Source organism: Anthonomus grandis, chromosome 12, assembly GCF_022605725.1.
Source record: "Anthonomus grandis grandis chromosome 12, icAntGran1.3, whole genome shotgun sequence".
Lineage (NCBI taxonomy): Eukaryota > Metazoa > Arthropoda > Insecta > Coleoptera > Curculionidae > Anthonomus > Anthonomus grandis.
Window position 1 is genome coordinate 8,845,635 of NC_065557.1, and position 17,838 is coordinate 8,863,472.

General features: G+C 31.2%; 2 protein-coding genes across 13 annotated transcripts in view; one reads left to right on the top strand and one right to left on the bottom strand.

Annotated features, from left to right (window-relative positions):
- The window catches only part of LOC126743080 (hepatocyte nuclear factor 4-gamma), a 95,503-nt gene that overhangs the window by 76,069 nt on the left and 1,596 nt on the right, over window positions 1-17,838 (top strand). For all 12 annotated transcript variants that reach the window (XM_050450022.1, XM_050450023.1, XM_050450030.1 and 9 more), the window contains exons 8-9: window positions 8,945-9,181; window positions 9,237-9,458. In XM_050450022.1, coding sequence (XP_050305979.1) covers window positions 8,945-9,181; window positions 9,237-9,458 — 459 coding nt within the window. The remainder of the gene's footprint in view (window positions 1-8,944; window positions 9,182-9,236; window positions 9,459-17,838) is intronic.
- Window positions 102-3,589, bottom strand: LOC126743083 (uncharacterized). Its single transcript, XM_050450032.1, has 2 exons — window positions 2,090-3,589; window positions 102-899 (listed from the first exon to the last, which is right to left on the bottom strand). Exons 1-2 carry the CDS (start codon window positions 2,137-2,139, stop codon window positions 329-331), a joined length of 621 nt encoding a protein of 206 aa, XP_050305989.1. The 5' UTR covers window positions 2,140-3,589; the 3' UTR covers window positions 102-328.

A 17,838-nucleotide genomic window follows, 5' to 3' on the forward strand; every position in this document is an offset into this window, starting at 1 on the left:
AAACTTCCATATGGGCGAGCCTCGATCAGTTTTTTATAGACGCTACTGTCACCATCCCCAACAAGTCTTTTATAAATAATATTATACATGTCAGTACTTTTTCGAAATCCTTCCACAATTATGTCGGATTCCATACTTGTGGATGTATTTGACCAGTTCTTATAACATGTATGATCTGGAATGACTTCCATGTTTTTGGCACTGGCGTATGCACAAAAGCTGCAGTATTTATTTCGGATTCCAAGAAATAAAAGTTTTCCGGTCCTCTGTCCAATTATACAAGCCTAAAATACAAAAAAAATCAAACAAAATTAAGTATTTAACTAAATCATAGTAAACTTACAACTCCTGAAGCAGCATCATAATTAACATTATAAGACCTTTTGCTCCAAGCACCATCAGCCACAACAGTGATACAGGGGCGATTATATTGGTCTACTTCTCCTAATTCTTTGGCCAATAAACTCTCTTCTTGTGCGGCTTCCTCCATTGCTTTCCAAGCCGTTTCCCTTATCTTTTCTCCCACAAACTCATGGTGCTGCTGATATGTATTTGGAGACATAAAAGGGACATCCAGTATGGCCATAAATTCTTCCGCGGCAGTAAATCCAATACCCGTTGAAATGGTTGCTAAGGCTGCTGCGGCATTTATGTCCATGGATGTTTCAGACTCATCTTGAGTAAACAGATTGAGGTATTTTTCTAAATTGCACATTTTGCACTTTAGTAAAATTGAACTTTTTAAGCCTTTTCTATTTTCCGTCAAAATGTTCATATCTGCAATTGTGCAATTAAATGGAGGGTGTCTGGATAAATTCTGGATTTCTTTAAAAAGCTTCTGAATATCTACGATTCTCCTTCCTTCTATAACGTAGTCAGTTATGGTATCAGGAGATGTTCTAAAAGTAATATTTTGATATGAAAACTAATAAAAAATAAATAATTAAAAAACTCAACTAATTAAAAAATAATAAAAAAAAATATGGCCAAAATGAAAGTTTAGTTTTTATCACGAGTTTAGGTATTACGCTTTTCATCGAATTTTTTAAAAATAATTTGTTACAAACCATTCCATATTCACTTTTTAAACAAATCATTAGAAAATAAGAAATATGGGCCAATTGGGTACATATTATGTACCGGGTGGGCAAATAAGAATGTTCACCGGCTATATCTCAGGCCCTAATAATCGTATTGCCTTGAAAAAAAAATGTTATAAAAGTGGCCCAAAAAAAAAGCCGGAAATTATTTTGAAGTTCATTGGTCGGCCGCTAGAGGGCGCTACAGCTTCTTTGAATCTTAAAATTGCATTTTTGCCAAAAAAATCTCTAACAACCTACACCTCAAAATATTATATTACTATTCTAGAAGAATTTTCTCACAAAAAAGTTTTTACAAAAATTTCTGTCAAATGTCAAATAAAGTGGTGGGGGGAGTTTTTATCTTGAAATATAAAAACAGCTGAAAATCGGCACTGACTGAACCGATTTTTTTTCAACAAATTTTGTTTAAAAGTCCTTTGTTGCTTTATTTTTTCTACCAAAAAAAATTGTCAAATTACTTTCCCTAAAATACACTAGAGGGCGTTTACTTGTGATTTACCCTTTCTGATGGATTATTTAAAGAAAGTCAAATACAACTATATATATTTTCTTACGTCATTTAAAGCAGGGAACAAAGCCTTACTAGCCGGTGAAAACCGCATTACGATTGGTTATACCGGAAGTAGATGTCAACTTTCTTATTTTAAATTACACACCCTATATATTATTTGATTTTTAGATTTTACATAAAATTCCAAGAAATTTATACATTATATTATTTTATAGCATTATATGTTGGTTTAGGAATTTAATGTATTAATACTTTTAATATAGGTAACTTAATAAAATTAATTAAAAGCGTCAACTAAAATCAGTTTTACTTGACGTACTATTAAACCTCAAACGCTATCAAAAAATGCATTTTTCATTTGGCTCACTCTGTATGAAATAAAAAGCGCCAAAAACACGTTAAAAATAAAATAGATATTATGTTTGAATTTTCCAGTTACGATGCATAAAATAATAGATAATTATAAAGCACTAACCTTTGTCTTTCAACTTCTATTTCCTCTTCAGATGTGTTATGAATTGGCATACTTTCAGTAGCAGAAGTACGGAAAGTACTAAAATAAATGACAAAAAATTAGTATGTTTTTGCAATGGCCAAATCTAAAATATAGATTTGGATAGAGATTAATACAATAATATAAAAAAAAAATTAAATTAAAAAAAATGTTAAATGTATGTACAGATTTTAAGACATTTGATAATTTTTAAAAATAGTAAGATTTTATCTTTGAAAAGAACCTATTTTTAAAATCTTATTTCCAGTAAGATGCTAATACATTATATTTTTATGTTTACAATGAGACAAAATAATAAAATAATTTTTGGAAATATTTATCTACTGTTTATCTAATTGTTTTTAATAAATCTACTTTTTCAAAAAAAAATTGTTAAAATCCATACTTACTTTTTGGTATTAGTTATATAATAACTCTTTTTGTGTTTCCTTGATTTCCGGCGCGAATAGTAAACCTTGGATTTACCGTCTTTACGTTTTCCCATTTTTTCAAAAAATAACTGCTCTTGCACAATAAAAACAAAAACACTATAACAGTAAAGTTCACAGTTTTCACAAAAATAGCACACGACAGACTTCCATATACATGCAACGGCACATCACAAACTAAAAAGTGTTAGGGTACGTAAAAAGTTACAGTTATTCAGGTACCCAGTCTAAAATTTTCGTTTTTTTCATTATTCTACCTGTGTATAATATAACATTATTGTTTAACAATGGGGTAAGGCGGCACCGAGGCGACGCGATGGCGCGGCGACAGTCGCTTGCAGACAGACTTAAAAATTCAAACAAAAAAAAACAAAATTTACTAAATATCCTACTAATCTAACCTAAGTACCTAATATTATTAATTGTTATTAGTTGCCTACTAATAACAATTATTAATAATATTGCAGCGTACGGCAAATTTATAAACACATCAACGCTACATCACAAACCAAAAAGGATTGTGGGCAAAAGTTCGAAAAATAACTAAAATCAGGTAGTCCAAACTTTTCGTATTTGTTAATATTCAACCTACATAATTTATTACATTACTATATATTAATATTTTTTAACATTGGGGTGACACGGGAACGACGCTCGCCAGTAGATCTTGGATCGATAAAGCATAAAGCAATGCTGCCAAGTATGCCGAGACGTAGTAAATATTCTAAAATTTGATGAAAATTGCCATATTTTGCTATTACACGTTTGCTAGGTTTATTATTAAAAATTTCATAAAATGTTATTAGGGTTAATTTCTTAAAAACGCATTTACTAGAGGCGAACTTATTTATTTTTTTATATTTTTTTTTTATTAAAAAGAAAAATATCAATATTTAAAAAAAAATAATAAACAAATAACTTCGCTTCTTCTGCTAAATATTTAAAAAATACTAGTGAAGATCTCATTAAAATATCTTTTAAAGCAAAAGAGTTATCCATGTAATAGAAATTAGGGGGTGATGAACGCTCTTAAATGAATAATACCATAATAATTAATTGTTGTAATAATTTTAACGAACATTTTCTTTTCGTTGCCTTTTCTTGCAATACAGGTAATTGTTCCATCATAAAAGTTTTTTAATTCTCTTCTAATCATAACTGGAGTAATAGTCTGAACCGATTCTGCAATGATTCTTTCCAAATGAGCAACATCTGTATGTGTCCTTTGAAGATATATCTTTTGCGATAAATAACCCCATAAAAAAAATCAAGTGGCGTCAAATCTGCTGAGCGAGGTGGCCAAAAAATTTCCGAAAACCCATATATAACTCTTCCATTAAAAGAAACAATTTTTAAGGTATTACCTTACATCTAACCTACTGTGGCATGTTGTTGGAACCATATTTGTTGACTCTGAAGCAGAGAAACGTTATCAAGAAAATCTTCTAATTCATTCTCCAAAAAGACTAAATAACGGTTTCCAGTCAAAGATTCATGAAAAAAAAGTTGCGAGTGTTGATGGTAAAATTTGTATTAGGATCACTCCATCAACGGCAATTTTGGGAGGAGATTGTTCTACTTAATGTCTTCCCCTAAATGGGTTATCTTCTAAAATTCCCTAGATATTACAGCGGAATTCAAAGAGTCTATCACGAGCTCCTGGTCTTGATTTTTTCCTAATATTAAACATTTCTGTAGCTTCTCGATACATTTTATAATTGTGACCCACAATTATAACACTTTCAATTTTATCCTCAGTTTCTACTAAATTTTATAAATACTTTCTGTCAAACATTTCTTAAGTAGACACACTGTATAAATCAATGTTTTTAATACGCAAGGCCAAGAAAAACGTCGATGATTGTATCAAGCCATAAAAATGTTTATACGCGTCGGATAATTATAAAACTAAATGTTAGACAGATTAACTACATCATTTTTTAAAAATAACATTACCAAACTAATATTGACATTTCTCAAAATTCATTGTAAAACACAAAAATACAGTTAAATATAAAGTTGTACATACACTATTAATACATTTAATACCAAATTTAGGTATAATAGTTGTACACACACTATTATACCTTAATACTTGCATTCTTACAAATGTATATCCCGATATCTGGAAAAAAGCAACTTTATAATTTTGTTAACTCATTTGGTATACTTCCAGATACGCAATCGGGATTTAGGAGGAATTATAGTACAACTACTAGTCTGGTGGGAATGTTAGATAATATAAGACTTAACGAAGAACATAAACGAAGTACTTGCATGGCGGTGCTTGATTTTAGCAGCGCGTTTGATACGATAAATCACTAAATGCTCCTTGCAAAGTTAGGATATTTTGATTGTTCCGAATCCACGGTTTCTTTTTTTGATTCATATCTTAAAAATAGATCACATTCGGTGTTGTTAAAAACCAACAATGGAAGTTTGGAGCACTCAAAGTATCTTAACTTGGAAATTGGTGTTCCTCAGGGCTCCATATTGGGACCTCTTTTATTTACGATTTATGTTGCGGATATGCTGATGATTCTCAGATATACGTGCCATTAAATTTTTTAAATTTTAATATTTCTGAGCAAAAAATTAAATCAGATATACTAAATATAGTTAATTATTCCAATGGGCATAACTTAAGAATTAACTCTGCTAAATCTAACATAATTTTATATGGCTGTAATTCAGGAATTCTGGGACACTTATATGAAAGTATAAATATTGAGATTAATGGAGAAAAAATTCCACTTGTCAATGAAGTAAAAATATTATATAGGATTTACTTTAGATTCTAACCTTTGTTTTGAGACACACATAAAGAACAAATTAAACATAGGCTATATGTGTCTCAGAAATCTGTACAAAATGATTTAACTTTTTGTACAGATATTTTGTAATTCAACTGATTTAAAAATGTCTTAAAGAGTAAAACCAAATATTATCTCTGCAATAGCCTTATTCTTTCCTTAATCGACTACGGTGATATCGTATATTCTAATTCTATAACATCGGAGCTTTCTAGATCCATACAAAAATTGCAAAATAGCTGTGTAAGATTTTCTTAAGGCGCTGCCTATCGGGAGCATATCATACTTTATTTAAACATAAATTCTATTTTAAATTTGGAAATTTTTAAATACGCTACAAGTTAAAATTTTTAAATGCGCCTAAAAAATATTTTATTAATAACTAGAAAACTACCAATTGCAAGATGGTTTCCTCTTTTATTTTTTTCTATAAAATGGCTACTTATTGGACAAAATGACATAGTCAGACTGAGTATCCGTGGTAAATTCACGATCTTTGCAAACTATACCACAATCACATGGATAGTTTGTGAAGATTTGGCTGAAATAGGCGATGGTGACTCAAACAGTGTATTGTTGAATATTTCGAAGACTAGTTTGAATTTAATTGCTCCCTGAATAGTATCTGGTTAGGCTGTCTGATAGATAGGCAGAGTAGTGGCAGGTTCTTGGGAGTACACATTGACTATAATCTAAAATTTAGTACACACATAGTTAACATCTCCAAGAAGCTTTCGTCAACGTATTTTGCTTTGTGTGTAATTACTGATGAATTGTCCTTTAGGACAGCATGGACTGTTTACTTTGTATGCTTTAGTTGGGGCATATGAAGTGTGAATAAAAGGAAATAAAAAATGGTTTTAAATATAAGGAAAAAACTCGCATTCACTTCAAATGTCTAAAATAAAATTGTTATTTTCTTGCTTGTAGTATGATTTTTTCTCTTTTTTTTTATTAAAAATAATTTTAAATAATTTATTTCATGTACGTACAATTTTGACAAAATCTTTTAAAAAAATTAAAATCAATATAACCAAAAGAAAAAAACTATTAAAAATATAAAAATAAAATGCTCTTGAAACTCAAATATATATGAATGATAATGACAATAATATTTTTACGAAATCAAACATGGCATTTGTGCGAATATTCGAAGTCCACTCATTCCTTCAGATCGGTTCATAGCTCATCATAACCGGGTAATTTCGTGATGTATGGGATAAAAGTAAGAAGCTGGTGTAGTTCAATAACGTGAAAAATATTCGCCTAAACTTTGACGGTCAATATCTCGGCACTTATGGATGCTACTTTCATAAATTTAACGAGTTTTTATTACTTTCATCATCCTAAATCAAATGAGACCATTTGCAAGATCGTAGCTCTCTTATTAGCCGAGATCTGGCACTTAAAAAAAAATGTTAAAATTTGCATTTTTGCGAATCCCGTCGTAACCCAGTGTTTTTATGATATATAGGATGAAATAAAAATGGCTTCCAATATTAAAACGAAATTTAAGGAGGAACTGGAATATAGAAGAAACTGTCGTTCCTAGTGATGCAGACCCAGTTGTCAGTTTTTATACTAAGTTATGTGTTCTATATTAATAAGGCATATAATAAAATGATAAGATACCTAAACTCTGGGTCCTAAAGTGTCAGAGAAAAATTTGCGCATTCTGAATTATTTGAATAAATTTATTAATGATCAAGGATTAATCAATTATTGCAATAACTACCGTAGAACTTGTAAACAACTTCTAAAATCAACCAATTCTGGTTATTAAAGTGGTCGAATTCCTGAGGCGAAGAATAAACAATAAGAAATCTGGACCATAATTAATGATTTTCGTAATATTTCAGTTAAAAGCAATGTAGATGGTGATCTGAGTCTTTTAACAAATTCTATTGTAATGCAGCAAGTGGTCTAACCAAGAATTAAGGACTAAATTGAAGACTTCTAGAACTGAACCTATGTCTTATTTTCAGAATTTTAACTTTACTAGTAATTTTGTCTGTTTCTAAGATTCAAATTCAAAATAATTTATTTTTGTATAAAAATACAATTCTTATTACGTTTAGCAAACAGTATATGGATTTGAGACAAAAAGGATCGAATCACGATTATGAAAACCTATGATACATGAAACCTATGATATTTGCGCTGTATTCCAGGCACTTAAGGTGGTTTCTTATATCTTTTGAGTATTTATAATGATTTGTTTATATCTTTTATGCATCTCAGTTTCTTGCTACTTTAAAAATTTTTAATACCTCAAAAGCGTTGTAAGAATGTTTGTATGATAAACACTTAAGTTATTCCTTTATCCTTTTTCTACCTTTTTTCCATTTCCTTGTTCTATTAAATAGAATAACAGCCTTAGAGTCTTTTTAAAGAAATGATTGTAATAGTTTTTCTTGTATGTATATTAATTTAAATATTCTTTCTAAAGACGTACACACAGTAACAACAACAGTAATACAATTTGAGTAATAATCCTCTACATCTCCCGAAACCCGAGTTAATAAGTCATTCTTTTGGTTTATGGGGAAGAAAAATTACAAACTTCTGCCCCTAAACATTAAAAGCTTCATCCTTATTGTAAATTTAGGCAAGAAGTGACAACAGTTTTATTACCTGGAAGAATACTATCAGTTCGGTTTCACTTAATTTTTGACTGTGATATTTTGGAATTGTGTTGCGTAGTAGCATTCTTGTTCTTTTTAGTTTCTACCCGTGTATCAGCTGTATAATCTGTATGTATAATAATATTCTTATGGTAAAGTTTTTATTTATTTATATGAGTGAAAAGTATTGTTTAGACATTATTGTTAGGGTAGATAAATAATATACATTATACGCTTTATAGTCATTTTGTCAACAAGATAAAAGATTCTTAGATAATAAAGCTTTTATGCTTGACTTGACTATTGAATTATCACTAATTATTGGAGTAACAAATTTTTAGTTTTTCATATATTAACATCCTATATCGGAAACTAATCAACATTTTGTGAACGCCGTAGACGCAAATTTAGTGACCATAAAAACGGTCAATTTTTTCTAATTTAAAATGAAGATAGCCGTAATGGTATCTTAATATGAACACCCTAAATATACGATAGTTAAAAAAAATCTGTAATAACTTAAAAAATCAAATATTTATAGTTATTCTTTTCCTTATTTTGCGTAGTCTGGCTGTAGAAAATTAAAGATTGACAGACTTTCACAAAGTATAATACAGACCTCTCGAATCTCTACATATTTATATTAAATAATATCTAATTAAGTTACCATTAGTTAATATGACAATTTTATTAGAGATGTGGGCGTTATAATGGATTTCAAGGCTGTTGTTTGATCACCATGTTGAGAAAACTTAAGATTCATACTAATAACTATTAGACCTTTTGAACAGTTAATAGTAATACAGCTTAATGAAATTGTGTTCTACGATACTTCATGTTATATTAAATGCACACGTTTCTACTTTATTTTCCTACCTTATGTATTGAACAAATTATGCAAGCAACTCTCCATTATACAAAAACTTACTTAATAAAATAAATGAATTTCAGATGCTAAAGGACTAAGTAACTCGGATCGCATAAAACAGCTCCGTTTCCAAATCCAAATCAACCTCGAAGACTACATCAGCGACAGACAGTACGACAGCAGAGGGCGCTTCGGCGAATTACTGCTCACTTTACCCCCGCTCCAATCGATCACGTGGCAAATGATCGAGCAGATCCAGTTCGCCAAACTGTTCGGGGTCGCTCACATTGATAGTTTGTTGCAGGAGATGCTCTTGGGAGGTCAGTGGTTTTTATTGAATAACAAAAGAATCGGATTTAAAGGAAAACATTTTAGGTGGCCTAGATAATCCGTTAATTGTGCCAAATCAGGTGCCATCGCCGGCAACGCCGCAACCGATTAACAATAATAATAATAATAACAATAATAACGGGTATCAGGCGTCGGATTCGACCGATAGTCCAGTTACGTCGCCCACTACGATGCCGAGTAGTCCGGCCGATCAGCTTATTGGTGGGAACAGTGTTGCTAGTCCGCCGCAACATACGCCACCTACAGGTAAACTATTTAGTTATTTAGATGTATTTTTAGTTCCTCACTCACTTTCTTTTTTTTTTAAATTCAATTATAGACAAAATTTATTTACATGCCAAAAATTTGTGTCCGAATGCATACTAAAGACGACGGCTTCGATCGTAGTCAGAGAATTAAAACTGTGTTTTCTATCGATAAAACAGATACGGACAATATCGATTTAAAAAAGGCGGACTATTTGAACTGTTTGTTTGTTTAAAGTTATTTGCAGCTAATTTAAGATCTATAATACTATTGTTCATATTCACAAATGTTTAAATGAGACAATTGTTTTACCAATAATATGATTTAAGTTTTTTAATCGTTAACTCATGAAAATCAACTTTTAGCGTTATTTAAATATAAAAATATCGATTTAAGACCCTATAACAAAAAACCACTCCTATAAATTACAGTGGTAATAAATATTGCTTTTTGCAACTACAGTCTATTAAAATATTTGATTCCTATGCTAAAAAGTGAAGTTTTTAAACCAAAGCGTTAATACTAGTTCTGACGGTTGTGTGGTCTTTACCAAAGAACAGATTTATCAACAATGTGATATTCTTGAAGTTAATACAGTAAGCTACCTAAAGGTAACTATTAACAAGTGCAATACTTTGATTAATTTATTGGTATTGTATCGGTCATCCTCAACAGATGCAGATCAATTTATACGCGATTAAGCGATAAGCGATGCTATGCGATGCGGTGCGATTTATACAAACCTCTAAAATCAAAAGCAAGCGTTCAAACAGCACGCTTGTTGCTGCTTTAAGATGCAATGCGATGCAACGCGATCTCGCGCGTCTGATTTTCAAGCAAGTTTGATTTTAATAGCTTGGGTCCTCGCGCTGCGCGCTGCTAGTTATTGTCTAGTCATATTTGTCCGTATTTCGTGTGGTATGATGGTGCAGAAAAATTAATAAATGCAGTCCGAATGCGTCTTCCACTATGGGATCAACAAAACAAAGGCTATTGAGAAATTATGGCAGGAGGTAGCTGCAGAACTAAACGTTTCAAGTAAGTTAAACATGGTGTTTACATACTAGTTTATTTTATATTTAAAAAAAAACTTTTTTTAATTTACGAGAAATATAATAACAATTATATTAGTGGTTTACTAAATACGATTTCAAAATATCTCTTAATTCATATGCTTGTTTTGACGCTCTGTTGTTTACACGTGAGGCAAGCTGGCTGATCATATCACTGCAAGTTTGTTCGTGATTGTTTATATCATAATCATGGATTCCTTCTCGGTATATTATAATATTGTGTGAAAACAAGCGCATTTAATTATGATTTCTGCTACGGTCTCTATTGCTTTCGTTAATATTCTCCACCTAGCCACTAGAATACCAAATGCACATTCCACACACTTCCGAGCTCTGCAGAGCCTACGGTTGAAATTCCCATTTTCATCTGTGAGTTGCCTTCGAGAAAATGGTCGTATTAGGAAATGTGTCAACGGATATGCTTCATCTCCAATCAAATAGAACGGGAATTCTATGTCTGAATCAGGTAATGGTAAATTAAACTTTTAATTTTTTACCAAAGCATATGTTTGTGACGACTGAAAGATTCCTCCATCGCTTTGTTTTCCATATGCACCCACTTCTATGGTCAGAAATTTGTAGTTGGCATCAGCCACAGCTTGTAAAACGATGGAAAAATATTCTTTTTCATTGTAAAACATTGTTCCTGAATTCGCCGGACATTTAATTCGTACATGTTTACCATCAATTGAGCCGACGCAATGAGGCAAATTCCATTTATTCCAATAGTCAGAAAAATTTCTTTCGTCGGGACCGGCAAATATGTAGCAACATAAACTTTCCATATTGCTTCACATGTTTGTTTAACTATCTTTGCCACAGTTGAGACGCCAAGGCGAAAAGAGAATGCTAGGCTTCTATAAGAGGCACCTGTCGCCAGAAACCTGGAAAAAGGAGAATCAATTAGTGTGTTATTATCACTAAGGGCCAGTTCTACAATCATGGTATAAGTTTTTTTTTTAGAATAGTTGCTAAAATTACAATTGTCTCAACAATCCTTGTCATAGTAATTACTCCAGGAAAAAAGTTATATCATGTTTGTAGAACTGGCCCTTAGTGAATTACTTGTAGTGATATGTTAAGAGATTGTATGTTATGAATTGAATCAGAACAACTATTATCAGATCACAACAACCAAACTATTGCAACTACTAGCTCAGATAAAAATGTACGTTAAGAGCCAACTGACTGTGGGCAGTCGCCAAAACGTCCTGCAAAAAGAGCAGCTAAAAGAAAAGAAGACTTTGATATTGAAGAATTTTTGAAATTAGAGCAACAAAAAATTGAAGTTCTTAAAGCAAATAATTCCGTTTTATCGACACAATCTCAGATTACTCAGGATGATGACTATCACTTTCTTATGAGTTTCCATACACCGCTAAAAAAAATGCGTTTTGAAACAAAGATGTGGTTTCGTCTCAAGATGGAGGAACTGCTTTACCAAGCCACAGTGAACGAGCACCATGTTGGAAATATAAGTTTTGCCAATAATATGCCAACTCATCAACCTCAAATGACACACACTTTTGTGGCAACACCATTGGCTTCACCCGCTTATTCCACAGAAACAAATAGTTCTTACACAATTCTCCCCTGAAGAAAAAAGACATATTTTATACGTTTACATTTCTATTTGTTTATTTTTCTAAAATAACTGTAACGAATTTGAAATAAAATATTTAAGTACTCACATATATCTAAGCATTTTTTTCTTACCTTAACGTTACGGCAAGGCGTTCTTTAACGCTGATTGGAACCCTCCAGTTTGTTGTCACTTTTTCCACTAATGGTGTTTTATACCATTTTTAATAAGTATGAATGTTTCCAAAGACATTCGGAAATATTCTCGAAATTTGTCAGGATATAGGGTTAATTCGGAGAACAAATGATGAAATTCTCCGTAGGTTAATCGTTCACGATAAATTTCATGTACCCATTTCTTTTTTTTACTCTTCATTTTTTTTATATACATATATCGTAAAAATGAATTTTCTAATAATAATAATTCCATGGTAGCTGGAACTGACGCAGGCAGAGGTATGAAAGTTACTACGCTTTTGTTTATCGCCTTCTATTAAAACAACACCAAAATATAGCAAGTAATCAAGAGCATAGCATCGCATCTCATAGCAAAGCTTATCGCTTTATCGCGTCCTGTGTGCACAAGAAATATTTTAAAAAGAACTGTGTCTGATCCTAGGAATATGTGTATTTTTACAGGTGATATTCATCTATCAACTTATTGGATGATCGCTCTATTAAAATAATTAACTATTTATTTGCACTTGTACTTTTACTTTAATAAATACAGAACTTTATAAAGACAACTTATAAGGTTACCTAACAATTTACCTCAAGCGCCTTTCTACAGAATCCAATAAACAAAAGTTGGTCAATCATAAATAATTTTCGAAAAAAGACCATTTCACTCCAAAATTAAACGAGGGTATATTATGTGCCCCTATTTATAAATAAAGAGTACTGCTCTGTAGTTGGGAAACTGACGAAAGATATTTCTCAGGCTGCTGATAAATAGCTCTCTCAATTTTGTCCCGACTAGTAAAAGTGTATGTAAATTTATTCTATTTTCTTCATACTAAACTCTGAAGAAATAAACCAGACCATTTTGAGTGTAACGCACAAACACAGCTAGCTCTGGTACTGATAAACTATCTACTACCATATTTTCAAATTTACCTTGGAAGTTTTAGGTCGGGCAATAAGCTTACCAAGGCATTCTGGTATCTTCTTTACATGTCTTAAATTCGCAAAAGGACTAATGATACTTTTCATCTTCCTCGATGTAGCTTTAAATATAATAAATTTTTGAGTGGAGTTTGTATTTGAAAACACATTAGTTACAGTTCCACCGATCATAGTAAAGATCATGTCACACGTTACAAAGCATATTCGATTGCTCATTATATAAATAAATTTAAGATTAGCCAGTTTGCTTCTTCCGAAATAACTTTTAAGTTTGGAATGAAACGGCACTTTCTCAGTCAAATGCATCTCTGATGTCGGATTCCGGTATGTGTTTTTTTTTTGTTTGTTGTATAATCTTCAACACCAACCTGAAACCGCCAACCTTCTGGCATTGATGTTTTTTCTTTTGCTTCTAGTTCTTGTTTACGGCTTAATGTTGATCATGTGATGTAATTTATTATCAAGTGTATGTAATCTGTAGTATTTGCTAGGCATTACCTACGCTTCAACAGAATTCAGGCACTATTTTGTCAAATGGTCCTGGAAGTTTGAATTGACGGTCTGTTAGTTACCATATATTTAATTAGTTTTAGCACTTATCTATAAAAAATACAATTTATAAGGTATTATTTTGGTAACTAATAAACGTTCAAAATATTTCAAATTCCTGAATTTCATTAATTTTATCCAACACTAATTTCTCCCATGCACGAAGAAGTTCAGGATTTGCTTTCTTAAAAAAGAATTTAATTTATAGTACAACGTAAACGAACTGCGAAGATTAAAGAAATCCTTATTGGTGTTTTTGTAAATTTATATTCTATCTTTTAAAGAACATCGCCGATTTTTTTATATTAAGTACCCGAGCTTTCAGGTCTTAAAAATACTTAAGAGTGGTTTTCTGAATAAGTTGACTTCTGCAGAGGTTTTTGCCTTACATCAGTACTTTCTAGATAATAAAAGAGAATTTTGAAGTTGGTTAGTGGCATACAAACTGCTAAACTATATAAAGAATATTTATTAAATAAATAAATCTTTATGTACTTCATTTACAACTTTCCTTAAGAGGTTGTATTTATTTTCAGTTAAACTTAAATCTAAGAGTGCTAAAGCTTTTTCTATGGAATAACCTGATGTTTAGCTCCGCGGCAAACTATAATCTTTCTAGGGCTCTATTACTATTATTAATATCTGAGATTCTTCTAATTTTGGTTTTTGTAGATACGTGCTCATACACACTTTGAGGCCTTTCTCTTTTTAAATAGATTTTATGCATAAAGTGTCATACATTGAATATGTCATATACTTTTAGCGAGATACTTTTAGACCACATTTTAGTTATTAATAGCTTTTGTTAAAATCTATTTTACTTCGTAAAATATACCATTCCTAAAAAAGTGATTAGAGTAAAAAAATACGCAAAGTGATTGCCAGTTTGTTGCTTCAATCAAATTTGAACTTAATATAAAGAAAAATAAGTAAGTGTAAGAGTAGCCTAGGGCTAACCTTTACATGCATACAGGGTGACCCAGGTATTTCAGCAATATTTAAAATTTTACTTTTACTGCCCAAAATGAACAACTTCTGTTCTATAAACTTTCTTTTAATTTTTTACCCATTTTGAGATATTTGCCATGAATGTTTTTTTTTGTTTAAAATATTTCTGAACAATAAACCTAAAATTTTTCTAAAACTACACTTACCAAAAAGCCTTATCTTATATCGACTGCAAAGTAATGAAATGTTTTTTCAAATCAATTTAAGGAAAATCCTGACAATTAACGCTAGGTTCATTTTTTAGAGCGCCAAAGTTGAAAATTGTAAATTTTAAATTGTTTCCTCTCTCTTTAAAAATTTTTACGCACTAATAAAAGTTGTAAATTTGTCAACCTCTGAAAAACATGCTTGGTCTAAGGAGTTAAAAAAAAAAATTTATGCTGCGCCTTTTTTATGAGATTTATTTTTTTGGTATTTTGATGCTTTTTAACCAGACATGCTAAAACCGCTCGTGGGTCAAATCTACCTTTCAAAGCATTTATTTCACAATAATGGTAGTAGCTATGTAAACAGATTTATATCTATGTAATGTATATGTATGATTAATAGAAAAGGATGTATTATTATTATTATTATTTTATTAAAATAGGAAAACTAATTCTATAATAATATTATAGGAAGAATTTTTTAGAAGTGGTTTTCCTGGAAAGAAATTTCTTCTAAAAAAACAAAACAAGTCAATTTAACTTAAAAATAATAAAACATATCTCAAGAACGGTATGCATTATATAATATTACATTATCTGACTACCTAAAAAAATTACAATTAATAATAATAATAATAATAATACTTCTTTATTTGCTCATATACATTCAACAGCTTAGCATCGTCAAAAAGTATAGATTGTCAAACGCCAATAATACAGTGCATAAAGGGAGACATTAATCTATCAGAGTTTTACCTACATAACATAGCAAATAAAAAAAAACTTGTTTTGTGGTTTCGGGTATTGCATTAAAAAGTTTTATGGCATTAGTCATATAGCCCTTATGGGTCAGACTAAGCCGGTGTTGTGGAAGTAAGAGATTTCCTCCATGTCTGGTGTCATATATTTAAATGAACTACCATCCAGCTGCAGGTTTGCAAAGACAAGCTTTTAAAAAAAAGTACAGACAGACTTTATTAGATTAATAACAATGCTTTTTTTACATGATTTTTTTTCCATCTTATTGCTTATTTCTTGTGTCTTTTAATTAGATAATACATTGAACTTCTTGCCCATTACTGTTTTGGATGCATGGATTATTGTTATTTGTTATAATTTATGGTTTAGTTCGTTAAATTCATAATTTAATTTTTTATGATTTCATTATTTTGGATTTACCCATATATTTTTTTCTGTTTTTCTTTATAATTATTAAAATTGTGAATTTAGATACAGTGGTAATCTTTTATATTTTTGTATTCCAAGCATTATCTATTATGTATACTGATCATTTATGTACTCGGTTAAAAGCAGCATTGCTGAAATTCGCCGAGTCAAAAATAAAGTCCTTTTTATTTATTTATTTTATATAAGTGTCTACTATTTACTGTGCTAAATCTAAAAGAGTGTGTTCTAGCAAACATCAGACATTGCTGAATGTATAGGCCAGGAATTGTCATGATTTTTAAATTTTTCAATAAAGGTCTACAACTATCTATTGGTTTTTTGTTTTCTAGAATTCTAACTGCCGATTTTTGCAACTTAAATGCTCTCTGCCAGTCAGCCGAGTTACCCCAAAATAACAGTCCAAATGACAACTTTGATTGGAAAAGTCCCATATACGCCGTTCTACATACTACTGGAGGCGCCAATTTAACAATTCTGCGCAACAGAAAAAGAACCGACGAGAGTTTTATTGCCAGATCTATTATATTGCTCTTCCATGATAATTTATTATCTAGATAAACACCCAGAAATTTGATCGCGTCTATTCTCTGATGTCTTTCCCTTAAAGAGAAATTAACCAACCTCTGTTTTATTTAGATTCAAGCATAAATTATTGTCAGCAAACCATACTTTTAACTTGTGAAGAGTTGCACTAGTTCCATTCTGTAGGGAAATCAGATCTGAATGCCGACTGAGAAGAGTTGTGTAATCCGCATATTGTACAGATATCACCTCTGAGAAGTGGGCGGGTAATTCATTTACATAAAGTAAAAACAGAAGAGGACCCAAGATTGATCTCTGAGGCACCCCTGTTGTTATTTGAAGTATGGAGGATGTTCTTCCCCCACAAGTCACCATCTGCTGACGCTCACAAAGGTAGGACTGGATAAGTTCCAGGCAAATACCCCGGATACCATAAAAATCCAACTTGCTCAACAAAATATTGTGCGAGACACAGTCGAACGCTTTTGAGAGGTCGCAGAAAATTGCACCCACTGTCTTGCCCCCCTCAAATGCATCAACCAGGTAGTCTACCGTTACCCTGAGTGCATCAGCAGTGGATCTTCCGTTTCGAAAGCCAAACTGTGCTGGTGAAAGTAAATTATGTTTATCAAAAAAAGACATGAGACGTTGGTTTAGACAGAGCTCAATGGGCTTGGATAATATCGGTATTATTGATATGGGTCGATCATTTTCTTGAATCATTCATATTACTCTTTTTAAATATAGGAACAACTTTACTTATTTTAAGCTTTTGTGGAAATGTACCAGATGAAAAACATTTGTTTATTATTAGAGATAGTGGTAGGGCCAAACCATTTGCAAGTTGTTTCAATATTTTATTGCTCAAACCAAAGATGTCTTGAGCAGAACTATCACTTTAACTTTTTAAAAGATCAATAATCTCTATTTCGGTAACAGGTGAGAGAAATACTGTTGAATTGTTATGTACATATTTTGCTGTAAATTGTACAGGGTCATTAGATTTTTGCATTGAATTATAATAATTCAATTTCAATGGCAACCGGAACTAAAGCCAACTGATGCTTGCTCTGTATACGTGTATTCAAAATACAGAATTTTTTTTTTAATTTTCTTATTTTTGTCCAATGTTCGCGGCACCGTAATAATTGTGCATCAAGTGTTGTTTAGATCAATGCTTTATTTAAA